At 37.3% G+C, this 27,116-nt stretch overlaps 1 protein-coding gene across 1 annotated transcript in view; it reads right to left on the bottom strand.

Annotated features, from left to right (window-relative positions):
* LOC126107283 (uncharacterized) overlaps window positions 1-27,116 on the bottom strand; it is a 92,627-nt gene that overhangs the window by 28,562 nt on the left and 36,949 nt on the right. The window contains exons 6-14 of the mRNA XM_049913339.1: window positions 13,047-13,483; window positions 12,380-12,655; window positions 11,893-11,986; window positions 11,697-11,817; window positions 11,278-11,413; window positions 11,072-11,195; window positions 8,890-9,116; window positions 7,940-8,760; window positions 1,352-1,538 (exon numbers count right to left, since the gene is read on the bottom strand). Of these exons, the coding sequence (XP_049769296.1) occupies window positions 1,352-1,538; window positions 7,940-8,760; window positions 8,890-9,116; window positions 11,072-11,195; window positions 11,278-11,413; window positions 11,697-11,817; window positions 11,893-11,986; window positions 12,380-12,655; window positions 13,047-13,483 (2,423 nt within the window). The remainder of the gene's footprint in view (window positions 1-1,351; window positions 1,539-7,939; window positions 8,761-8,889; window positions 9,117-11,071; window positions 11,196-11,277; window positions 11,414-11,696; window positions 11,818-11,892; window positions 11,987-12,379; window positions 12,656-13,046; window positions 13,484-27,116) is intronic.

Genomic DNA, 27,116 nt, shown 5'->3' with positions numbered 1-27,116 from the left:
CCATATCCGCATCCAATGATGCCTCTCAGTGGAGGATGACAGCAGTCGGTCCTGTTGGGTCTTCTGAGATCTGTTTGGATGGAGATTTGGAGTGCAATATCTAGTGACATCAACTACAAACTACTGCTGAGGCACAACCCACAGTGCCCAATTACGAGAACTTAGAAGCAACCAAGGCACTGGGCTGTAATTAGAACTGCTTCCTTTAAAGGACTCCAAAAAATAGTTATGGTGTGACATTTCTACAAACCAGCCTCACCCATTTATGCCTACTGCTTTTTAGAGACAGCTCTTTGATTCAGTACAAGGCCTTGCGCACTCTGGAAGTGGTCACTGACAGGTACGTTTGGCCGTACATTGAACATGACTGTTGCACATGGATCCAAACTTGCTTAGCACAGCAGAACATTAAAGTGGACAATGCTGTGCATAAGTCAGGTACACTCAGATAACCTACACAACATTTCACATATGCACACATCAATAGGCAGAAATTCTGCCTATTGCCAAAATCTCAGCTGAAAGAGAGGCACAAACTGTTCTGACTACCTGGATTTTCCACTTCAGATGTGCCACCAGCATCACTACTGATCGAGGTAGACAATTTGAATCTGTTTCATTCCCTAACTCACCAACCTCTGTGGCTTCAAACACCAGCGTACAACCAGCTACCATCCAGCCAGTAACAGGGTGTTTTAGAGTGGGTTAAGTCTGGCTGTGTATTACTGGTGGACATTTATAAGGATCAATGTTACTACCATCACCTGATGCCTACACTGGAAGCCAAGCAAGAGGAAGGGGGGGAGGGGACTGCGCCATCACCCGAATAGCATTCCCTGCAATCTGATGCTGCACCAGTTTCATAGCAACAGTCCCTAAGACAAGGGCAAAGTCAGAATGGCATGTGATATCTCTGTGACCAATCTTTGTTGAGCTCTCTGCTTGCTTCCATGTGTCGGTAGCAATTAAACTGTTTTCGTGTTGTGCGTTCTTGCACGAGTGTAAAATAAATTGGTTTTATTCACCTGTATCAGTTACATACTGTTTTTAAAGCGAATAGTGTTCCTACAAGTGTACAAATGATTGATAGGTGGATATGGGTATTGAATCTGTAATTATAGCATGGCTCAACTCTGAAGAGAACTGAGTACATAAATAATGGAAAACATCCCTTGCAAAAAGACAAATACTATCACCATTACAAATTGTGGGCATGTGGAAAACATTGGATCTTAACTTAGTTTAAAAGCGAAACTTATGTTGGTGGAAGTGCACAGCATTCTTTCAGTTGTGTAACATATTGTATAAATAGCTCAGTTTATGAAAAGTATTTCCCCAGCACTCTACTTACTTTATTTTGATGACTGACAGAACGCTCATGCTTCTGTAAGTGCCCCTTCGTTCTGAAGGACACTGCACATGACTCGCAACGAAAAGGACGTTCAAAGTAATGTATGTTAACATGTAAGCGGAGCTGGCTTGGTTTGGAAAAAATCTTGTTGCAGATTGAACACATACTTCGGCCATCATCTGTTATACTAAAGACAAAATATGAAAAAAGTTGTCATTAATACAAAGAAGCAAATCAGAAAAATAGGTTCACTGTAATGTTCTATTTACGAATATTTTTGCAGCGCCACAGACTTTCAAATAATAATAATAATAATAATAATAATAATAATAATACTTTCACTTATTGTTAACAGATGTATGATATATTTTACAAAAAGAAAACACACTTAAATGTACACTCCCCATTTTCAATTTCATTCTCCAAGTGTTAATTTGCTGAATTTTATACTTCGTGTGGAACACAGCAGTTTGTTGAATTCAATTTCATTTCAGTTACAAACTGTATGTAAGTTATGGGCACAGAGGTAGTTAACAGAAGGCAAAAAGCAGAGAAATGGGAAAAAAACAACCACTGAAACAGATTGAAGGCACATGAATGGCAGTTAAGAAGGGAAATGACATACTATCCAAAATTTCTGGAAGAGGAAAGTAAGCAGCTTAAACAGAAAACAATAATTAACACTCACTGAGAGATATTGATTGGAAGTTTTACATTGCTCTTTATATGCCTGTCCGTTACTCAGCACCTCGTCCTAAATGTGGAATGTCATCCAACCTCTTAATGATTGTTTACTGCAAGAACTGAAACCTATTAAACTAGCTTGTAACTATTAGCATATGAAATGTAGTAAACTACCAAACAAAGGTTATGTCATCTCAGTCGCAAGTGACATTGATGACCTAATTGAAGATTATGGTTATGAAAACACACCACCACCACCACCACTGCACAATAATCTTTTTATTATTACTGCTGAAGCCGCTGCTGCTGCTGCCGCCACCACTGCACCCAGCAGAGAGAATTGTGTAAAAACTGGAAGAAATTATCCATATGACAGAAAACGCAAAATATAAATAGAAAAGGGGAGTACGACACCACTATCTACATGTAAATACATACTGTGCAAGTCATTATACAGTGCATAGCTGAAGGTACCTTGTACCACTGTTAGTTATTCCCTTTCCTGCCTCATTTGCAAATGGAGCAAGGAAAAATTGACTGTCCACATGCTTCTGTACAGGCCATGATTTCTCTTACTGTCTTCATGCTCCTTACATGAGATGTATGTTGTTGGCAGTAGAATCGTTCAGCAGTTTGTCGCAAATCCTGCTGCTCTAAATTTTCTCAATAGTGTTTGCAAACAAGAACTAAGAACTGGTGTTAAGATCAGATGAATAGAGATGGCAAAGTGTGCATTGGGCTGCATGTTTCCATGTCCAGTGGCTTCAAGCAAGTGTACAGGAAGGATAGGTCCAAATAGCACAAGCTTAAAAGCAAGTACAGGCCCCTGGTGATATTATTGTCAATTATTATGAAGAGCTTGTTGGTGGCCACATCACAAAAAATGCCAGGCATATTTGGAAGACAGTTTGCAGATGGCATACCCATTCTCACTGACCACCTTATCCTTGTTATGCTCAGGAAACAAACCTTTTGATCTTTGGGGATCAGGAGAGAGTCTGAAATCTTGCTGCTGGATGCGTCCTAATATACGAGGGCCGTTCAGAAAGTAACCTCCGGTTGATTTAAAAAAATACACCAAGTTAAATAAAAATATTTTAATATATACATCTTACAACTACATCTTTGCACTATTTATCTACATAGTCTCCATAGCGATTGAGGCACTTATCGTATCTCTTCACAAGCTTTGAAATTCCTTCTGCATAAAAATCACCCGCTTGTGCCTGGAGCCAGCCTGTGACCGCATCTTTGAGCTCTTCGTCGTCATCAAACCGCTGTGACCCGAGCCATTCCTTCAAATGCATGTAGAGGTGATAATCACTTGGCGCTAGGTCTGGGCTGTAAGGTGGATGGTTGATAACGTCCCACTTGAAGGACTCAAGAAGGGCCGTTGTTCTGCGAGCAGAGTGAGGACGGGCGTTATCGTGCAAAAAAACGATACCGGAAGTCAGCATACCACGGCGTTTGTTCTGTATAACCCGTCGTAACTTTTTTATTGTTTCACAGTACACGTCTTGATTAATGGTCGTACCACGTTCCATGAATTCAACCAACAACACCCCTTTGGCATCCCGAAACACCGTTGCCATCAGTTTTCTGGCAGAAAAATCTTGCGAGGCTTTTCTCGGTTTGGTAGGCGAATTTGAATGTGCCCACATCTTTGATTGTTCTTTTGTCTCAGGGTTCACGTACTTAATCCAGGTTTCGTCACCGGTCACGATTCTGTTTAACAATGGTTCTCCTTCGTCCTCATAACGTGACAGAAAGTCTAATGCAGAGGCCATTCTTTGAGTTTTTGTGGTGGTCGGTAAGAATTTTGGGCACCCATCGTGCACAGAACTTACGGTAACCCAATCTTGCTGTCACTATCTCGTACAAGAGAGTCTTAGAAATCTGTGGAAAACCAGTAGACAACTCCGACATTGAGAAACGTCGATTTTCACGAACTTTTGCATCAACTGTCTGAACGAGTTCGTCAGTCACCAATGATGGTCTACCACTCCTCTCTTCATCATGAACGTTTTCTCGTCCACTTTTAAATAAACGTACCCATTCACGGACAACTCCTTCACTCATAACTCTTGGTCCGTACACGGCACAAAGCTCACGATGAATAGCTGCTGCAGAATATCCTTTGGCTGTAAAAAACCTTATGACAGCACGCACTTCACATTTGGCGGAGTTTTCTATTGCAGCACACATTTCAAACTGCCACAAAAACTAAACTAGCGCAGGTACAACGTTCACTCGACCACGGCTTGATGCCGACTGACCTGTTGAGTGCGTGAACGCACAGATGGCGTCGCTACTCCCCCCACAACCCGCACTGTGACCGATCGGAGGTTACTTTCTGAACCGCCCTCGTACATAAGATGTACTTCAAAAACAACTTACATCAGGCAGTTATGTCTATCAAGATCAAAAGTGGGAAATGAGGGATTGCTGTGGGCCACCGAGACCAACTCAGTTGGACATTTCACGCAAAGCAGTGATTGTAAAAGTTTGTGATGCCCCAACTCATTATCAGATGAGAAAGAGTACCCTGCATATTGGTAAAACATGTTGACTTAAAAGAACGTTGTTGAAAGACAAATTTACAGGAATATGTTCCAAAAGCAATTGTGGAAGCACCCTGAGGGAGCATTATAACGGCATTATTATCCACGATGTATGACCATCAACATAAATACATTAAAATTCTGTACAAGAAGACCCATTATTGTTGGACTGTTCATGTCTGGTAATCAACTATTACACAGTGGCTCACAGTATCAGCAGCAGAAAGAAATTTTTGAGGTACTGATCTACTGGTAAATTAAATGCAATTAATGGTAGGGTACATCGAGCTGATGCAGGGGTTAGGTTCAAATAATCTCTGGCTGAGACAAAGGCTCAGACAATTACTGAACTAAATGCAAATTTAGATATAAAATGCTAACAGACCAACAAGTAAATAAGTTAGATACAATAAATGCTAAAACATATCATCATACCAATATGTTAGATGAATACATTGCTGTCTCATTACAGGAAAGTGTAATGATAAATAGAAATTCATTATGAATGTTACCTATACTATTAAATTCAAAAGGGGAATTACATTCTGACACAATCAAACTGTCTAATTTAATGATAAATGGAGTAAATAAATATGCTAGTGATTTAAATACAGATCTGAAAAAAACTTCAGACACTAGCATCAGATTAAATATCCCTAAACAAGGTAAAGATTCAGATGAAGCAGAAACAACAGATTTCACTTTTACAACAGTGGAGGAGCATGTTGCCAACTTAACTGAATAAAGGTTCAGCAAAATACTGAGCCACCTGTTTAATTCACATTTTTGTCAGGTATTGTCTGTGAATAATGAGTTTGGGAGACATTAATTAAATTTAGAGCATAGCTACAGCTGAACTAATGGGTATCATACATATATGATCTTTATGGACAATTTAGAACTAGTATCAACAGCTTTGGTTGTCCAACAGTGTTTAATATTAATTTATATGAAAGGCATGATTTTAGTATAATATTCTGCAATCATAACTTAACATTAATTTAAAAAAGAAAACTCTTAATGACAAGAAAGGGTTCAGTTACCTGTAAGTCTAGATGGAATGGTATAGATGAAGAAAAAAGTAAAAAAAATTGAAAACAAATAAAAGGAAAAGAAAAAGGAATTTGAAGTATAAGGTAGGAAGCCTCAAACCCATATTACACAAAAAGCGATAGGTGGGTTGCTAAGTGTATCCAGAGGAGTGTATAGGGATACACTTTCCAATACCACCGTCATGATTAGCTTAAAATGACATGCCAAAAGGTTATTCCACCAAGAGAATGGAATTGGCCTCTGATTTAGCTTTTAAGATAATGTATACAAAACAGCCACAACAAGATGGACATCCTGAAATATAACCATATTGTGGCATAAATATTTTTAAAGCACATAATTGTTTTCATACATCTATTAGTTGAATTTATATTGTTTTGTGTAAGGTAGCTACAATTACTTTACATGCTTTCAATATATGATTTTTTTTTCATTTTTCATTATCACCCCTTCTATCATCTTTCCAGGGATTATAACAGAACTGTCCCAAAATTTTTAAGGTACCACATCGCAATCTGAAAAAACTGAACCCTTATAGGATCACTTTCTTGTCCATCTTTCTGTCTGTGTAACTGTTAAGAACCATTTCTCTAAGGAATGGGTACATGTATCAAGTTGAAATTTATGTCACATATTAAGATCAATGGTCCGTTCGCAGTGTAAAAATTTTAAGCTTCTAAGGCAATGCAGTCGAAATACGCAGTCATTTATGCCACATTTTTTGACACTCAAAAACACTCTCATCACAACCTATATGGTACTTTCCGTTGACATATAATCACGAAATTTGGCTGGAAGCAAGCTTTCACAGTGCAAGTGAAGTACAAACAAATTTAAAATTGTTAAATTGTAATCATATCACACAAAAAATACCTTTTACAGTTAAAATGTTCACTTCATTCATCCTCTGTCAAAAGCATAACAGACAAATATTACAGCTTGCAAATATAAAATGTAAGTTACAGTCATGTTTTAGTAATTAAATAAAATATTTATTAAGTCTTCAATATAAACATGTAAAAACTGACGTCCCCTGCTCGCTTCACTTTCTATGTCCAGAATAGTCTGAGGAACTGTGGTAGAGATTTTGATATAGTCTTGGAATTCCCGGGACCGATATCTTGCCAGTATCTACATAGAAAACAGGCAAAATGGCTAAACTGGTATAAATGGGTACTTAGAAGGCAGAAGGTAAAACTACACAACCAGTTATGTTTATTTGCACAATGGAAGGCGGGATGTCAATGTAATAGGTGTATAAGGAGGGAGCTATGAGTTTTAAACAGGATACTGTGCCCTAATATATGTAGTATAGTAAGAAATAGGGTGGGTGTACCAAGGGAGGAAGATATTACAAAAATGCATGAATGTGTGTATGTTGTACACCTCCTCCAAAACCAGTGGATCAATTTCAACCAAGCTTAGTACAACAACACTTACTGTCTGGAAAGAAGCACTGTGGGGATAAGTTGGGGTGCAGTCCCCAACAATCGATCTTTCCTTCACATCCCATCCGGTAAGTGTCAACCTGACCTGGGAGTCTGAGCAATATTTCCGAACCTTATTCATTTTTATAGATGTTACCAATCCTTTTCCTTCCCCTTCAACCCTTTTGCCAGAAGCTAGCAATTTTTAATATCTTGATATGTGTGCTCCTGCCACTGTTGGGTGAGCAGATTTTTTATCTATGTAATTACACAGTATTTCAAAAGTTGATTATTTTTACTGATGTAGTACTTTTCGTGAGTCATAAGCCTGGGGAATGATTCACAAATATTCATTAAACCTCATGTTCTTATTCAACTATTCGAATTTCTCTAACTGCTTATGAACCGATCAATTATTAGGACAGCAGCAGTGGAAAAGTGATCACAGTTAAAACAGTCTCCAGCTTCTATCTCTGGTTCTGTGATTTGACAGACCTTCTCTGTACTCATTTTGCCTCTTATTTCCTATCATTTTGTTCTCATCTCATTTTCCATTAGTGAACCAGTATTTACAATTACAATAACTCTTTCAGTAATATTTCTTTTTTTCATTTGTTCCTTATTTCTGTTTTCATTGGCCTGTCTTCAAAGCAGTTTCCTCTACCTTTGAGGATTGTCAAATCATGATAAATGTGAGTGCATCTATTAGCAAAAAGAAACACAAAGTCCATTCTTGTAGAAAGGCAAATTCTGGAGCTCTACAGATGAGTTCAAACTAATAATTACACAACAAAACTAACATTACATTTTTACAGGGTGAAATAGCAAATGCATTTGTCAGTCAGATGTTTATGTGGACTTACCTGACATAGCTAGGTGATGGGCCACTGGACGGTGGCATGAACTCTGCTTTCGGACCACCTGGTGACCGAGTTGGACTTTCACGAGTTGTCGTAGTCTGAGTGGTAGGTGGAGACAATGGACGCTGACTGCTAAAAGGAGAGGATCGTGCAGGTGACCCATTTGGTGCTGTCAGTTCCACATGCATACTTGAAGACTGTGCTACCGAAATAGGGATGGAAGAAGATACAGAGGCAGCAACTGAAGAAACAGCTGGGAAGGTCACCTCTACTGACAAACAAGTTTCAGTACGTGATACAGGAGTTGGAAATGAAGCAGTCGGTGTACTGCAATTTCCAGCAACATCTGTTACTGGAGGAGTAGGTTCAGGCTGTAGTACCTGATGACGCTTCACTCTCGCATCCTGCAAAGCTCGCTCAGTCAGGTAAGCCTGCAGCATTGTAGCTTCAGCTGGGGCAGGTACTGGAGGTGCTGGAGGAGGAGGACATCGCTCTGCAGAGCTGCAAAGAGAAGCGAGAAGGGTAGCTGGTTCCGAAACAGGAGTCAGAATTTCTGAAACTGGAGTTGTAGGCTGTGTCTGGACATGCAGCTGAAGTTGTGATCGAGTGCTTAGGTCTACTGGAAGACCATCTTTATCACGTGTAGTGACAAGAGGTACAGTGGAGGTGGTGGGGCTACTGACACTCAAAGCAGGTTGTGGTGTGGAAGTAGTAGTGGTTGTGCGGTTAGATGGGAAATAGTAACGGTTTGTTGTGCTTTGCACAACAAGTCCACCGCCTGTGGTTCCTTCCAGTCCAAGGGCCAGTCCAGTATTGTTTGACACCTGTAGACACACAAATTTTTATTAGCATTGTTTTAGTGTGTTACACTGTTTCTAAATACAAATTAATGAAACAAGACCTGATAGAGAGAAAGTGCATTTTATAAATTTGTTTCAGTCCTAGTTCTGTACCTTTTCACGCTCTGTCTGAGCACTGACTGCTGAAAGTGTTGGAGTGTGTGGTGTCGGAACAATAGTAGTAGCCATATATGGGTATGTGTTTGGCCTGGCTGCAACTGCAGGTACTAAACCAGCCGACGCAAGCCCCGGTGAACTCGAGCCACCACCGCGACTGAGAGACAGCAAGCTGCGAGCTGCTTCACGCTCTGGAGCTCCTTTGTTTGCCTCATCATCACAGTCTGCAAAAAATTTAAGAAGGGTTAGTGAACCTGCCATTTTGTGATACAACATTTCAACACTTAATTTTTTTTCGAAACAAAGGAAATAGGTACTGTGTTAATTTTATTATATGCAGCTCTTTTTACAGACTAGTTATGAGCTATCAAAATAATGAAGAAGAAACTATGAATGACTTTAGAAAAAGTAACAGCAATGTAAGTATGGTTTCTCACTCCATTTTAAAACCATGAAGTTATATATCGGAATGTAATTATAAATTCAAAAAATGTATATTAATCATAACTATAATGTGTGACCATCAGAGGGAACAGAAATATGTAACAAAGAAACATAATAAAATTTACTATGATTGTCAGTCAAATGGAAATCAGAATTTTTTTATTTTGGGAAAAAAAAGGTAAATAGAAAAGTAAGTCCCACCACAATATAGCCAGTAATACAATTTGATTAAAAAAATCAGTATCAATATTGTTATGCCTTGTTTATAATAGTCTAACTACAGGGTGCACCACTGCATCAATCGCTTTTATATCTATCAGAGACCGGTGTCCTCGCAAATAATTTTTCACTTTGCCAGTGTGCAGTTCATGATGGATAATCGAGTAGTTTCAAGTGCATTTTCCAAATTGTTTCTTTGGAGAGCAGTGTTTTCTATGGTGGGATACTGGCATGCAACAAGATAATTCCAGGCACTTACTGGTGTTTGTTTTTAACTATCAAGTATTTTTGGGTGTGAAGCAAAAGCATGGACTATTCCTTTGTCAGGAGCTGGACAGTAATGAACTGTCAGGTCAATGAGCATAATTTTACCTGTAATTGAAAAAATTCTCCAATTTTGAGTGTTATCTTTCTACTTCTCACATCATCATTTACTCTGCAGTTCCTAATATCTGCATTATGTTGCATCCACTGCTTCTCTCCAATCCAAGAAAATGAACACTCCTATTGATTGGACTTCACACGGTGTAGACTCAGTTCTATCCAGTGATGGGCTGACTCATCTGTGAAACAATGTGGCAGTCACTAAGCACTTGTGCGACCTATCCTAGAATACTGCTCAAGTGTGAGAGATCTGTACCATACAAGGTTATCAGGGGATACAGAATGTACACCAATAACAGCACCACAAATGGTCACAGGTTTATTTGATCACTGGAAGAGTATCATGGATATGCTGATATGAAAAATCTGAAATGCAAGACACTTGAAGAAAGATGCCAATCATATTGAGATAGCTTACTTAAAATGTTTCGAGAACTAGTGGTAGAAGAGGAATCTCTGAATATACTACAATCCATTATGTATCAGTCCAGAAGGAACAGTGAATACAAGGTTAGACTAATTACAGAGGGATTTAAACAATCATTCTCCCTGTGTTCCCTACACAAATAGTGTGAGAAAAAGCCTTCATAAGCGGTACAATGATGAGTACCCTCTGCCACGCATTTTACAGTGCTTTGCTGAATGTAGATGTACTTCGACTGGTCATGGTATACTCTTCCTAGAAAGCCTCTGGACTACGCCTGCTGCATTGCTCTCAGGGAGAACTGTTCTATTTGTACCATCTATTTTTTAATGACTGCTTTGCTTCAAGCAAACACTAACACACACAGGCACAAACTGAAACAGTCAAAAGCTTCCAAAATCTACAAGACCTTTTTTTTGGACAATATGAGAAGAAATGGTTGGTGCATTACTCAAGTCACCTAAATCTATTCTAGACATCTATAGAAACTGCTCAGTTACCATATTACGAGAATTTTAGGAACATCTATAACAAACAAGGAACATTTTCTTTAGGTTTTCTACCATATTCAACTAAACTATATTAAACATTGACCAGCATACAAAACTGTACATCTGTAAAAAAAATATTGCTGTACCTTGACATACAATTACCAATATTCCAGTATAAAAAATATATAAATAAAAACAAAATAAATATATTTCTTACCCTCATCAGCTGGCACTTGTTCATCATCCTCATCTTCATCCTCATCATCGTCATCATCCTCATCTTCATCATTATCATCAGACTCCGATTCACCATCTTCAATTCGAGAAGCTCGCATTGCTTGCTGCAAAGATCATATATGTAACTCCGTTCTAAAATAACATAGTAACACTTCATATTACAACAAACAACAGCTTCTTCAGTACCTGTTTTGCCAGACATTCTTCATCAATGTAACTGTCATCAACAACAGTTGGTACAGGTACAATTCCAAGTTCTACACACTTCTTGTAATGTGCCTTTGATTTCATATGTTTTGTCAAATTTCCTTTTGTTTTGAAACTGTAAAAAGTTATATTTGCATAATAATACAAAGTAATTTGAAAGGACACAAACTGAAGCCATGGGTCTTCAAGCATACGAGGAATAAATTTTGATACATGTTGTAAACATTATTACCAAAAGACATCTGAAATCTTACATCTATTGCAATACATCAAGCAACGAGTAAAGCACAGCCATCATGACTACTCTACATATTATTGGTACTACCATCAAACTTTCAGTAAATAGGTTAACTGTTCAGCTTCGTTTCCTTGAAAATAAATAAAATAATTATTCTCACCTGAAATTACAGTGCTTGCAGGTGAATGGCCGGACATCTGTGTGAGTGCGAATGTGCTTCTTGAGCATAGATGGCTTCTTGCAACGGATCCCACATTCCTCACACACATAACGACCACGGCCTAAAATATGTGTTAGTGAGAATTATGTCCTCGACATTGTTTTTCATGTTAAGATCATTCCAAAATTCTGCTTACCTCTCCCTCTCACATATGTATATTCTTCATTAGACTCAAAGCCCCCATCAAAGATTTTAACCCTTCTTGGTGGCTGCTCACCACTTTGTGGACCCTACAAGATGCAAATGACAGCAAAAAGTATTTGTACTATTTGTACAGCCAGACCAAATGAAGTATGTAGCTGCAATGACAAAAATTATATTTTGAAACTGCTTGTAGTGCAGCATGTTCAGGATGTCTTTCTTACTGATTTGTATCCCTTTTCATCAAGGATAATTGTATGCATTAAAAAGGCTACACTTGATGCTCTAGTTCTACCTTCATTGCCAGGGAAACATTTCACTTGGTCAGGTTTTAACACCTGCAATACACTTAAGTACAATAAATTGATCAGTAAAAAATTTATTAAGAAGACAAAATACTATTTCTGCAATGATTTCTGAAGAGCACAGAAAAGTTAGATACTATGTTGTCACAGCCTTTGAACAGCGAGTGCAATACCTACTTCTTGTCCATTGGTGTTGTTCTCGGAACTATTTTCTCCATCATCAGCATGTGTCTTATCTTCAGATGTACCTTCATCAGTTACATCTTTCTTTTCTTTGTTCTTCATCTGATTCAAAGTTTTATTCTGCCAATATGATGAATGGGTCATAACCAATGCATGCTTTTGTGAAGTTCTAGCCACTGTATACACAACCGGTCTATGACGTGAATCGTACAGTGCCATTGCCTTGCCAGGCTCTAGACCAAGAGGATTTGGAGCAGCCTCTGAACAAACCTGAAATAAAACGACACTTGCTATTCAAATTCAGGAGGAGAGGGGGGGGGGGTCAAACACGAAACCATCAATGGGCAAGAAAAAAACCATTTACTGTTAAGAAAAATTATTCTTCTTGATACTCATGAAGGACTCTCTGAGGTAACCAAAATAACTTTTTACCTCCGAATAGAAAGTTTATGAAAATGCATAATGTTTTCCACACCAAATTAAAAACTTAATAATTGTATTCAATAAAAGATTCAGTATTTTTAATTCATTTTAGATCAATTTTTTATAGAATGTGACACAGCGACAATAAAATGTATAAAAGTTATATTTAAATAAATTATTATATACTGTTCTTGAACGATTTTACATAAATCAAGTAAAATTGTTTTGTAAAGCTTACCTTCCAATTGGAGTACATTGACAGCTTCGAGTGTTCAGGGCTGTGTAGCACATACATAGGTTGAAGCCTATTCAGAGTGCAATAATACGAACGAGCTGAGCATTTTAGGCCCAAGTATGTGTATGCATGTCCATTCAAGTACAACTGTCCATACGACTTTTTTGGTCGTGGGGTCTCTGGGCTTACGAGAGGCAAAACTGGTGTCAACCCCATACCGTGTACCTTCTTTGGTGTAAATGTCCCCGGCTTCAATGGTAACGATGTAGGCCTAAGAAACCGTGGACGATGAGAGCTATCAGAATTTCCACTCTTTCCATTTCCATCCTCATTATCTATACTTTTTTCGATATCTGCACTTTCTGTTCTGCCACCATTTTCTGGTTTTGCAGGTGATAATGAACTTTCACATTTAGAGCCCATCACAATACTGTCACTTCCTGGAATCACATATAAATATAAATTACTGAAAATAAGGAAATAAATCACGATAACATAAAAGGAATACTGTAAATTATAATATGTGATACTAGTACCACTGTCACTAAATTTTTATCAACTCTTTCTCATTGGTGTTAGCTATTAATGTGACCTTTAATAACAGAGACATTTTACATTTTTAGGGAGTCTTAGTTCACTCTAAAATGTTCCTAGAAGCTAAACAATTTTTAATACAAAAATGGGTCTTTTGTCATTCAGTTATTTATGAACATATTGATAGTTAAGGCTGGTGGTAAATACTACTATCTCAATACGATGACTAGTAAACTCTCCCAGAAAAAAAAATCACCCTATCAATGAGTCAGACTTGCTTGTGATAAACACCTTCAACCACTGGTCAGCAGTAATAAAGCCTCTGGCCACTGCTCATGAGGAAGCAGTTCTATCAAACCATACTTGCACTGAGAATGAACCCAAGATCTAAGTTGATCACACCTACCCGTTGTCAAGCCTAAGTTGGCTCATCCTCTCAGCTAGTTCCCATGAAACACGTGGTACTCTCCTCCTCCCAGCATTTGAAAAGCTGTCACCAAGGGCATTTAAATGGTTCAAATACAGTATATTTCCGCTGTCAATGTAAACTTGTTTGCCACTTGTATGAGAGAAAATTGCAAGAACTATATGCAATTAAACCAGGAACTTAATCATGGTCTGGACATGCTCTTGTATACTAGTCAATCCCCCAATGTTATAAAGACAATATCATTTGTCTGTTGTGGAAGAAAGAAAAACATGAAAGAAAACATTTAATAATAATCTGATTGCTGCAGTGTACGCATTACTCCAACAGCCAATAAGTTTATAAGGTATCAGAACGGTAGGTAACAACTAACTGTTACCACCAAATGACTAACTTTTATTTTCTGGATGGGTTGGAGGATTATGGCAGTAAATCCATGTTTCATCACCAGTAACAATGTTATTAAAATAATAAGGTAGAACACTAATTTTTCGAAGCACCGGAAACATTTCATTTGAGTGGATACTGTTGTAATAACAATTGACCAGAGGCACTTTTTTATATTTTGTTTACCACTACCAGTTTCAAGCAATGACTCATTCTCTTTTGATTTTATGTGTAATTTGATCCTACTTTTAAGGTGTCGGATGTTGTTTTTCGAATTGTGATCTATTTTATTTCTATGTTCTGAATGTTCATTTAAAATGAGATTACTATTTCATCTAAGGTGTTCGTGTAGATCCCTTTTTGGTTCTATGAAGAATGGGTTGAGTCCAGAGGCATGCACTGAGCCTGTATGGTCCACCCGGGACCACAGAGAAGACTACCGGGCAAGCCTCGAATCACACTGCCCGGTGTCCCGTCAGGGCCCCGAGTCCAGCCAGGTGCCCATCATGCGGCTGAGCTGGTCATCAAGCGGCATGCCCGCCACACATCACACTGTTGTGTGGAAGTCTCTGTGGCCCATTTGCAAGCAGTTTTTTACTTTGCACAGTATTTACCGATACTGTACTTCACCTCCGGTGTTACATTAAAATAATTGATGGCTGTAACATGAGTAACAAGATTATTACTTAAATATCCACTGCTGCTTTTAATTGTTAAATTGACTTATTGTTACACGGATGTGAAAAGACTTTGTACCTAGTGATACAGTGAAAATAGTTAATTTTATTAAAGGTTGCCCTACTAATTATGAAATTTTTGTAATAATTTATGAGGAAATGATAAGCACTTAAAAGTTTATTGTTATTGTTATTGTTATTATTATTATTATTATTATTATTATTATTATTATTATTTTATTATTATTATTATTATTATTATATCATATCATATCATATCATAAAGGGTCTAATCACAGGGTCTTGCACCGAACTGTCTGCACAGGGGTACATTTGTTGGCCACACACATATGGATGTTAGAGAAGGGCCATAGATATTCCTGACAGATTCTGGAACCATCTCCAGTCTCTGCCTATGCATTAGTGGAGACACGACATTGTGGCCATCACCTGCAGTTCTTGAAATAGCCCATTTGGGCTCATTAGCTGGTCATGCACATGTAGATTTCTGCAATAATGGGCCAGATTACACTCTTAAAATCAATGAGTTTTTCTGTAGTTTTCATATGACATCAAGTTCTAGTTACTTACAGTTTGGCGAAGGAGTGGAGCAATGACCAAGCCAAAAAACTTCTAAAACTGTACCGCAAAGGAACTTGCTTGTGGAAAATGAACCATGAACATTGTGCAAAGAAGAATATAAAAAGAAAGGTATAAAAAGAGAATGCTGAAACATTTCTGTATGACGTTCCAACTGGGGAACAAAGTTTAATAAAAACTTATCTACAAAATTAGAGACCAAATTTCGTAAAAGAGCTCAGAATAGTGTAGGCTGTAGAAGAAAACAGAAAAAGGAAAGAATGAAGTGTATAAACAAACAAAAAGTTGCTCGTACCATGTTTATGGTAGTACTACGCATTGATGTGTTACTTCCTTTATTTTGCATTACGAGTTACTTTTCTTTACAATGAATCAAGAACGCCATGTTCCTACCATATCACACCTTCATGATTCTCAAAGAAGTGCAGATGATTCAGAAAACAAATCTGCTCATGTGCAGCCAGTCATTTCTGCCTTCCCAGCACTGCCTGTTTCCCTGTTGCACCAAGCCCTGTTGAAGCTTCATTTTCCAAGGTGAGATATACATGTAGAATGATGGCCTCAGCTGAGTATCCGAAAGAGCAGCAGGCCTCGACAGTGCATCGCAGCTCGTGCCTTACATTTCCCAGTACAGCTGAGCTCAACTACACACACTGTGGGCAATGGAATGGACCGGTCGTCCACAGGTGGGCTTGGGCCAGTCAATGTGACACGATGCATGGCTCTGGTTGAGTCTATTGCATAGTGCGGATTTTCTCAACGATTCGTATTCATTCCTGATCCATATACATTCCTGACTGGTCACATATTTTAGCTTTGTACAGAGTATGTTGTTCATTCCTATTTTATTCTCAATGCAAAAGCTAATATTAATGCGAGTATTATGAAACGTGTTTCTTATTTTTTTTTTAAATATATTTTTCTTTCTTCTTCCTTTCTACTTTTAATGATGTTGTTCAGTCATTTTTATTTGGAAATTTGGTCCTAATTTTCTTTCTGTGTATCTTATCAGCTATATTAGGATTGCAATCATTTTTTGTGATTACAGTTTTTTAACTGTAACCAATTCTGTCTCATGTTTTTTGTAGTAAGTGGAACTCTAATAACACAATCTATCATGGCATGAAAATACACCATTTTAAGTGTTAGTGGGTGACATGATAAGTTGTGTATTGTGCAGTGACTTGTGATCTGTTTGCAAAATTTACGAGCAACTCATTAGCTATTTTTGTGTCTAAGAAGTTTATGCTCTTGTTGGATTCATATTTGGTGGTAAATTTGATGCTATTATGAATTTTCTCCCCCCCCCCCCCCTCCCCCATGAACCATCAGCCTCTTCAGTAGTTGCAGGGGCAACAGTCTGGATGCTTGACTGATCTGGCAATGTAACACTAACCAAAACGGCCTTGCTGTGCTGGTACTGCGAAAGGCTGAAAGCAAGGGGAAACTACGGCCGTAATTTTTCCCGAGGACATGTAGCTTTACTGTATGAATAAATGATGACTCGTCCTCTTGGGTAAAATATTTCGGAGGTAAAATAGTCCCCCATTCGGATCTCCGGGCGGGGACTACTCAGGAGGACGTCGTTATCAGGAGAAAGAAAACTGACATTCTATGGATCGGAGCATGGAATGTCAGATCCCTTAATCGGGAAGGTAGGTTAGAAAATTTAAAAAGGGAAATGGATAGGTTAAAGTTGGATACAGTGGGAATTAGTGAAGTTCGGTGGCAGGAGGAACAAGACTTTTCGTCAGGTGAATACAGGATTACAAATATAAAATAAAATAGGGGTAATGCAGGAGTAGGTTTAATAATGAATAAAACAATAGGAATGCGGGTAAGCTACTACAAACAGCACAGCGAACGCATTGTTGTGGCCAAGATAAGACACGAAGCCCACGCCTACGACAGTAGTACAAGTCTACATGCCAACAAGCTATGCAGATGACGAAGAAATTGAAGAAATGTATGATGAAATAAAAGAAATTATTCAGATAGTGAAGGGAGACGAAAATTTAATAGTCATGGGCGACTGGACTTCGGTAGTAGGAAAAGGGAGTGAAGGAAACGTAGTTGGTGAATATGGATTGGGGATAAGAAATGAAAGAGGAAGCCCCCTGGTAGAATTTTGCACAGAGCATAACTTAATCATAGCTAACACTTGGTTCAAGAATCATGAAAGAAGGTTGTATACATGGAAGAACCCTGGAGATACTAAAAGGTATCAGATAGATTATATAATGGTAAGACAGAGATTTAGGAACCAGGTTTTAAATTGTATGACATTTCCAGGGGCAGATGTGGACTCTGACCACAATCTATTGGTTATGAACTGTAGATTAAAACTGAAGAAACTGCAAAAAGGTGGGGATTTAAGGAGATGGGACCTGGATAACTGACTAAACCAGTGGTTGTACAGAGTTTCAGGGAGAGCATAAGGGAACAATTGACAAGAATGGGGGAAAGAAATACAGTAGAAGAAGAATGGGTAGCTTTGAGGGATGAAGTAGTGAAGGCAGCAGAGAATCAAGTAGGTAAGAAGACGAGGGCTAATAGAAATCCTTGGGTGACGGAAGAAATATTGAATTTAATTGACGAAAGGAGAAAATATAAAAATGCAGTAAATGAAGCAGGCAAAAAGGAATACAAACGTCTCAAAAATGAGATCGACAGGAAGTGCAAAATGGCTAAGCAGGCATGGCTAGAGGACAAATGTAAGGATATAGAGGCTTATCTCACTAGAGGTAAGATAGATATTGCGAACAGGAAAATTAAAGAGACCTTTGGAGAAAAGAGAACGACTTCTATGAATATCAAGAGCTCAGATGGAAATCCAGTTCTAAGCAAAGAAGGGAAAGCAGAAAGGTGGAAAGAGTATATAGACAGTCTATACAAGGGCGATGTACTTGAGGGCAAAGTTATAGAAATGGAAGAGGATGTAGATGATGATGAAATGGGAGATATGATACTGTGTGAAGAGTTTGACAGAGCACTGAAAGACCTAAGTCGAAACAAGGCCCCGGGAGTAGACAACATTCCATTAGAACTACTGACAGCCTTGGCAGAGCCAGTCCTGACAAAACTCTACCATCTGGTGAGCAAAATGTATGAGACAGGCGAAATACCCTCAGATTTCAGGAAGAATATAATAATTCCAATCCCAAAGAAAGCAGGTGTTGACAGATGTGAAAATTACTGAACTATCAGTTTAACAAGTCACGGATGCAAAATACTAACACGAATTCTTGACAGACAAATAGAAAAACTGGTAGAAGCCGACCTTGGTGAAGATCAGTTTGGATTCCGTAGAAATACTGGAACACGTGAGGCAATACTGACCTTACGACTTATCTTAGAAGCTAGATTAAGGAAAGGCAAACCTATGTTCCTTGCATTTGTAGACTTAGAGAAAGCTTTTGGCAATGTTGACTGGAATACTCTCTTTCAAATTCTGAAGGTGGCAGGAGTAAAATACAGGGAGCGAAAGGCTATTTACAATTTGTACAGAAACCAGATGGCAGTTATAAGAGTCGAGGGGCATGAAAGGGAAGCAGTGGTTGGGAAGGGAGTGAGACGGGGTTGTAGCCTGTCTCCGATGTTACTCAATCTGTATATTGAGCAAGCAGTAAAGGAAACAAAAGAAAAATTCGGACTACGTATTAAAATCCATGGAGAAGACATAAAAACTTTTGAGGTTTGCCGATGACATTGTAATTCTGTCAGAGACAGCAAAGGACTTGGAAGAGCAGTTGAATGGAATGGACAGTGTCTTGAAAGGAGGATATAAGATGAACATCAACAAAAGCAAAACGAGGATAATGGAATGTAGTCGAATTAAGTTGGGTGATGCTGAGGGAATTAGATTAGGAAATGAGACACTTACAGCAGTAAAGGAGTTTTGCTATTTGGAGAGCAAAATAAATGACGATGGTCAAAGTAGATTGGATGTAAAATGTAGACTGGCAATGGCAAGGAAAGCGTTTCTGAAGAAGAGAAATTTGTTAACATCGAATATTGATTTAAGTGTCACGAAGTCGTTTCTGAAAGTATTTGTATGGAGTGTAGCCATGTATGGAAGTGTAACATGGACGATAAATAGTTTGGACAAGAAAAGAATGGAAGCTTTCGAAATGTGGTGCTACAGAAGAATGCTGAAGATTAGATGGGTAGATCACATAACTAATGAGGAGGTACTGAATAGGAATGGGGAGAAGAGGAGTTTGTGGCACAACTTGACTAGAAGAAGGGATTGGTTGGTAGGACATGTTCTGAGGCATCAAGGGATCGCAAATTTAGTATTGTAGGGCAGCGTGGAGGGTAAAAATCATAGAGGGAGACCAAGAGATGAATACACTAAACAGATTCAGAAGGATGTACGTTGCAGTAGGTACTGGAAGATGAAGAAGCTTGCACAGGATAGAGTAGCGTGGAGAGCTGCATCAAACCAGTCTCAGGACTGAAGACCACAACAAAAACATGAATTTTATTCATTTGTTGGTGAAATTCAATTTATCTCACGATTGTTTCCATTAAAGAGAGTGAAGGTAACATCAACATAAGGTCGGGAATGAAAAATTTATTTTCTAAGTGATTTAACAAAATATTTAGCTGTGTGTGCTGTCATACAATTATTTCATTTTCCAAGGAGAGAGATACCTGCAGAATGATGGGACCACTATTAGAAGCAGCCTCACAGGAACCCTGGTAATTATTTTCTTAGATCACTGACAAAATAAATTTTCAGAGAACAATGCTAATCAGCTGATACGTCACTTACCAACATTATGTTGACGATCCTCTCATTCTCTTTAATGAAACGATGACAAAACTAATTGAGTTAATCAACAAATGAATAAAACCCATAACGGCATCAAAGTGACCATCAAATATGAAACCAACAAGAGCATAAGCTTCTTGGACACATTTCCATTTTGTGAACTTAAGACAAGCGACTGCATGATGCATAACTCATCATGACCACCACTAACACAGAAAACAGCATATTTTTCAAACCATGATAGAATGTGTCATTAGAGTTCCACTGAACAAAGAGGTCATGAAGACAGAACTGGATACAATTAAAACTGTAGCTATGAGTAACAGCTAAAATCCTGATATAGTCCACAAAATATACAGAAAGTAAATCACTTACAAATCTGCAAACAAAAGTGAAGAGATAACATTAAGAAAGTAGAAAAAGAAGAAAAATCCATTATGTTACCATATATGAGGAATTACTTCCAAAAAAATAAGTAACACATTTCACATCATCACTAATGTTAAAATTAGCTTTTGCACATAGAACAAGCTAGGAATGAAAATAAGATGCAGAACAGACAAACCTCAAAAATATAGACAATCAGGAATTTATACAATTAAATGCAGTGACTGTGCCTTATTCCAAATTGAACGAACAGGATGGAAATTTATTACAACATACAAAAAAGATATAAACAAAAGTTAAATCATCATCTCCACATTAAGTACTGCATCTTCAGGAATATCACTTTACAGAAGACATATGCACTAATCTTTCTATTCTTCATAAAGCTGATAAACGAATCTACATGAACATCTTATAGGAAATAGAAATCTACTCACATTTGGCAAAAAGTCCACACAACATTTTAAATGAACAAGTAGAACATAAAAAGAAATATATATTGAGAACTTTGACAAAATTCTTTTTGGCGAGAGATAATTAACAAAAACCAATCCTCAATTTTACATATGATATAAATTGATTTTCATCATAAGTACAAGTTCAATAATGGTCTGTATCTGTGACACATGTATAGAATATTGTAACAGACAAGCACAAATGCAGCAAGACAAAGTATTAGATCATAATTGAAAAAATAACATTTAACAACTGGTAATGTAAATAAAAATTAAACTTACAACCAAAAGTAGAATGCTGTAAATAAAACATAAAAAAGTAGCACTGGTGGATTATTATTACAACAGTATGTATTTCATACAATTTGTCAAAGCTGTAGAACGGTATACGTAAGAAATATTTAACTGAAGCTCAGATTTGAAATTAATACTTAAGAAACAGTATTACAATAAACTGGTCACAGCTTTTATTTCTCTCCACGTAAAATTCTTGATACCGAATAATCAAACAGTTACAGAAAACTGATATGGGCTTAAGCTTTTGGCTACAGTGCAATACTGAAAGATTTAAACATAAACAGATCACTGTTATTTATCCATGAGTGAAATCACATTATTACACAAGTTTTCAGAAAAAATTTTTACAATGTTGAGATACACGATACCTACCAGCCACTTCGGTAAAATGATCCTATATTAAGAAATAGACTTCATATTTAATGCATTTCTTGTCAATAATTTTTCTATTGATTTTAATGGCAATTTAGCTCACAACTTAGGTAATGTCTTACATATTACAAAATGACTGAGTATAAACTTTTTTACTATTATTTCCTCCAAAATTTTATTCAGTACTGTAACTGTGGGTTAAGCTTCAACTTAAAAGTAGCAGTATTCCAGTTAGAAATTCACAGTATCTTGCTCAATTGGGATGCAGCAATTGGATTTTATTTTTAGCTATGTATTGCATGAAATTGTGTAAAACATGCTTTTCATGTTTTCACCCCAATCTGATCAGTGACATCCCATGGAACCTGTAGTTAAAGATAATTGGACACCTACACTTCTATGTTCTTTAATTATCAACACTTAATTGGGTTTTCTGTGTTTATCATTTAAGATTGCAGAATAGTTTCCTTGCAACAAAATTTCTTCTTTCACATTGCTTATACTTTCAGGTTATTTTAAGTGCAGCATTGAGTTTTATTACTTTAGATTGATCTTTGGTCGATCAAACGAATTTTACAACAGATAAAACTACTTTCGCTTCTGGAACTGTGAATGGGGAAAATGTAAATTCCACCATGGTTGAAAGTCCAAATAAATTGTTGATCTCCCTATTGTAGGCTGTTTAAATCAGTTTATAGGCCAGAGTAAGGCAAATGCAATCATAGGCCAAAGCCCAGTAAAGCACTGATGAGGTGGTTGAGGGCAACTTCACTTTCATCCTATTAATACACAATGAACATTACTTTCTAACATTGTAGCTTAACATTACATTGCGAATGAAATCACTAGAGGCGGAGCAATGGCTCACTTGGTTAAACATTTAGTTCTGGTAGTCCACAGAGTTAGTATTTTAAGACTGCTCTAGAATGTCCTTTAAGGACATTCAACATTGACAGCATGTTTAAGTAATACAGTTAGTTTCATTACACTATTCAAAGCATTTCATTATTTCAGAATAATGAGACAAACGACTATGCCAACAACCTTTCTCATTAATAAAGGCAAGGAAATTGTAGTGCAACACAATTATCCATGAAGAATAGCGAAGTTCAGTATGCAGTTGCCAGAGGAAAATAATAAAATTTTTGGCACAGAGGACAGCATCATAAACTATAGTTGGGGTAGCTCTTTACGCTGTCTCTTTACTAGTATCACTGAGCAAACAGAAGCTGGAAGCAGGAAAATCCATAACAAATGTAAATTCGACTTGGAACCAAATTAAGATTCACTTTTAGTCTCCACAATGAAATTACTTAACCTCATAAGTTTCTTAGCCTGTTGAAATAGTGACAAATGCCATAATACAAAATGTATAAAAATGAAAGCCCACTATTTAAACAAACTTATGAAGGGACACTGAATGGCAGCTTGCTCTAAATGTACAAAAATTTAAGTTAAAACAGATGAGTAGGGAAAGCAATCCTGTAATGTTCGAATACAGTACTAGCGACATGCCACTTCATACAATTACATAAATTAATTCTCTGTGTGACATTGCAAAGTGACACAAAATTGAATGAACACACACAGTCTGTTGTGGGGTAGGCAAACTGTTGACATCAGTTTACTGTGAGAATTTTAGGAACTGTAGCTTATCTATAAAGGAGAATGTGTCTGTGCGAAGAATGTATCTGTGCGACAGAATCTTTAGTACTGCTCGAGTGTTTCAGATCCACCAGGACGGATTGACGAAAGACATCGAAACAATTTAGAGTTGTGCTACTAAATTTTTTGCTAGTAGGTAGTACCCAACGATTCTAGAAATGATCCACGAACTCAAAAGGAAATCCCTGGAGGGAAGAGGACATTCCCTTTGAGAAACACTATTGCGAACATTTGGATAATTCTCATTTACGACAGAGTGCAAAACAGATGGACTGCCACCAATGCACATGCCACATCAGGACTACATAGACAAGATAATGGAAATCCAGCCTCATATAGAAGCATATAGACAGTAGTTTTCCCACTTTCCATTTACAAGGGGGACTGCAAAGGGAATAACTAACTGTGGTACAAAGTATCCTCCACCATGTACTGTATGGACTGCTGTTTAGAATGTACCTAGAATGTACACAGATATCTGTGTAGATTTATATTTTGAATGTGAAGTTAGCAAAACGTATTCTTCAAAGTACATGAAATTAAAAATTTTCCTAGGTTTTTATGTAGTTTATCACAAACTACTAAAAATTTTGTGTGGTAATTTAACAGTATTAAATTTAGCATACATTTCTGTCATTTATACTTTTTCTGAATACATTTTATATCTGTCTACAGAAAAAGTCTGAGAAACACTATATTCTATTGGAATTCATACCAGCGGTGAATAAAACAAAATATCGGCTAGTGGCAAAGAAAATCTGATCTTTACTTACAAAATATGTAACTAAGTATGTTTTCTGTCATCAACTTATACTATGACTTCAACTGTTATAGAAGATCTGTACAATCTATTGATTTTACCATTCACTTAAAAACAATCCAATAAGAATTGCTTTTACATACATGTCAAAAATCGTGCCTATCTGCGACTCAGCATCTCGGCTATATGGTGAGTGGCGACTTTCCTTTTCATAATACTGTTATTTTTACATGTATGTGATAGATATTTAATTAATAGCTGAAGAGGCACATAATACATGTTTACATATTAAACCTTTGTCGTCCCCCTTTCTCTTCCTTTAAAGTAAATCATTCATGTAACATTCCACATTATTTGGTATTTAACAATTCGATAAATGTCTCTCCAGCAAAAATAGATGAAGTAATGCCGACTAAAAAGCATATAAGCTCACTCAACAAAATCTCAGTCCTTCCATTAAGAAAGCAGATTTGTCACTTTTGAATGCTGTAGAACTGGTACCAGGTGGTCATATGACCCTCAACCACCAACGTAAGTCATGGAAGTGAGGTGGTGTGTACGCACTAGGCAGTTGTATGGAACCAATACAGTAAGATGGGTGAATGAGAAGACATGACTGAATTGCAGAAACCACACTGGTTGGTCTACTACATCACATCTTAATACCATAGAAAAATGTCTGAAACTAGTTGAAACAATGTGTGAAACATATCAATCAACATCCCTGAAATTTGGAATTTCTATGGGATCTGATCAGCAATTAGTAGCTTGAGCTGGATATGGCATACTTAACAAAACTTGTGAACACTCTTCCTCACAGTATTTTGGCCATTATCCAAGCCTAGAAGTGCTACTAACATGGTATTAGGAATATTTCTTTTATACTGCCGGGTCCGGGTGCTGACGAGTCCTCTCCATTAGGCTCGGTCCTCCCACCACTTTTCTTCCTCCACTTGCTGCCAGCTCACACACCTCCTTTCCCAATATATTCTCACTCCCATTTTGCACAATGTTCTTGGGTGCCCTCTAGGTCTTTTTCCATCCATCTTTAGTTATTCCATAACTTTGGGAAGTTTCTGCCCACGCATCCTCTTAACATGCCCATACCATCTTAATCTCTTTTTTTTATTTCTTCTCTCATACTTTCTTGTTTAAGGTCATTTCTAATCTCTACATTCCTTATTCTGTCCATTCTTGTTTTTCCCTTAACCACTCTGAGAAATTTCTTTTCCTCTGCTCGCAGTCTGCTCCAGTCCCTTTCTGTCATTGTCTATCTTTCTCCTCCATAGACAACAATACAGAAGTAATAACTCTTATACATAAGGAGTTTTGCTTTTTCTGAAACTTCCTTATTCCAAATCAGGTGTTTTATTGTTTGGTAGAAATTGCCTCCATTCTGTAACCTCCTATTAATTTCGTTGGTTATTCTTCCATCACTAGATATTTCACTCCCTAAATAAGTGAAATTGTCTACCACTTTGAGGGGTTCTCCATTCAAAGTAATATCCCTTTGAGCCCTACGTCTCTTCCAAATACCATTACTTCAGTCTTATCTTTAATTATTTTTAACCCAGATCTTTTCATTATTTCCTTTCACACATCAAGTAGTAACTGTACATCCACCTTTTTATCGCCCATATTACTGTATCATCTGCAAAACTCATTTTTTGTCTTTTTCTTTTACTATATCTTTAACTGCCCTATTCATTACCTCCACAACAACATTAAAAAGTGCAGGAAATATAATACATCCTTGTTTAAGTCCTTGTCTTATTTCGAAGTATATAGAGTTCCTCAATGGTGTTCTAATTCTACAATTGCGTCATCTGTACATTGTCTTTATTAAATCAATGTGTCGATCTTCATCTAATGTATTCATCAGTACAAGAAGATAAAATGAAATGGACTAAAAATAACCTAAATATTGGTACCCTTAATATATTAACCCTCAACGGAAAAATGGAAAAAATGACAAATGTACTAACAGAGAGAAAGTTAGATATTTTGGGATTAAGTGAAACGAAGTGGAATGGAAAAGGTGACAAGAATTAGAGAGAAGGGGGAGAAAAAAATAGCAAACAGCTGGTTTATGAAGAGAGAAAGTCATGTTATCCCCAGATACAGTTGGGGTGGAAGAACCAAGAGTATACTCAATTTTATTCTAGTGGGTAGGGAATGGGGAGAGAAAGTAACAAATGTGAAGGTAATTCCAAGTGTGAGTGCAGATGGAGACCATAGATTACTGGTGAGACAATGGAAAATGAATCAGTGTGTAAAAATTGAAAACAGAAGAAAGTGACGATGATAAGGGATTGGAAACTGAAGGAGAGTGAAAGTACTGCGAAGTATAGAGAATTAATCACACAAAAATTTCTAAAAGAAGTTTTCTGCAATGTAGAAAAAGAATGGAGTTTATTCAAAGACACTTTAGTCGAAGAAACCACAAAAAGTATGTTGTAGAACACCTGGAAAGGAAAAAGTGAGACAGACAAGTTGGTGGGATGATACCACAATCCAAGCAGTTAGAAGAAAAAAAATGGAGCATGGAGAAAGTGGTGGGAAACGAAAAATGACGAGGACCATAAAAGGAACATAGAGGAAAAGAAGAAGTGCAAAGAAATAGTGAAAACACCAAAGAAAAAGGCATGAGAAGAGTTTACAAAAAAACTTGAAGATGATGTGAAGAGCAATAAGAAAATGTTCTATAAAATTATGAAAAATAAAAGGAACGCTTC

This window comes from Schistocerca cancellata, chromosome 1 (genome assembly GCF_023864275.1).
Source record: "Schistocerca cancellata isolate TAMUIC-IGC-003103 chromosome 1, iqSchCanc2.1, whole genome shotgun sequence".
Taxonomy (NCBI): domain Eukaryota; kingdom Metazoa; phylum Arthropoda; class Insecta; order Orthoptera; family Acrididae; genus Schistocerca; species Schistocerca cancellata.
Note: the sequence above shows the minus strand (reverse complement) of the source record. Positions and strands in the feature narration are given on the sequence as shown.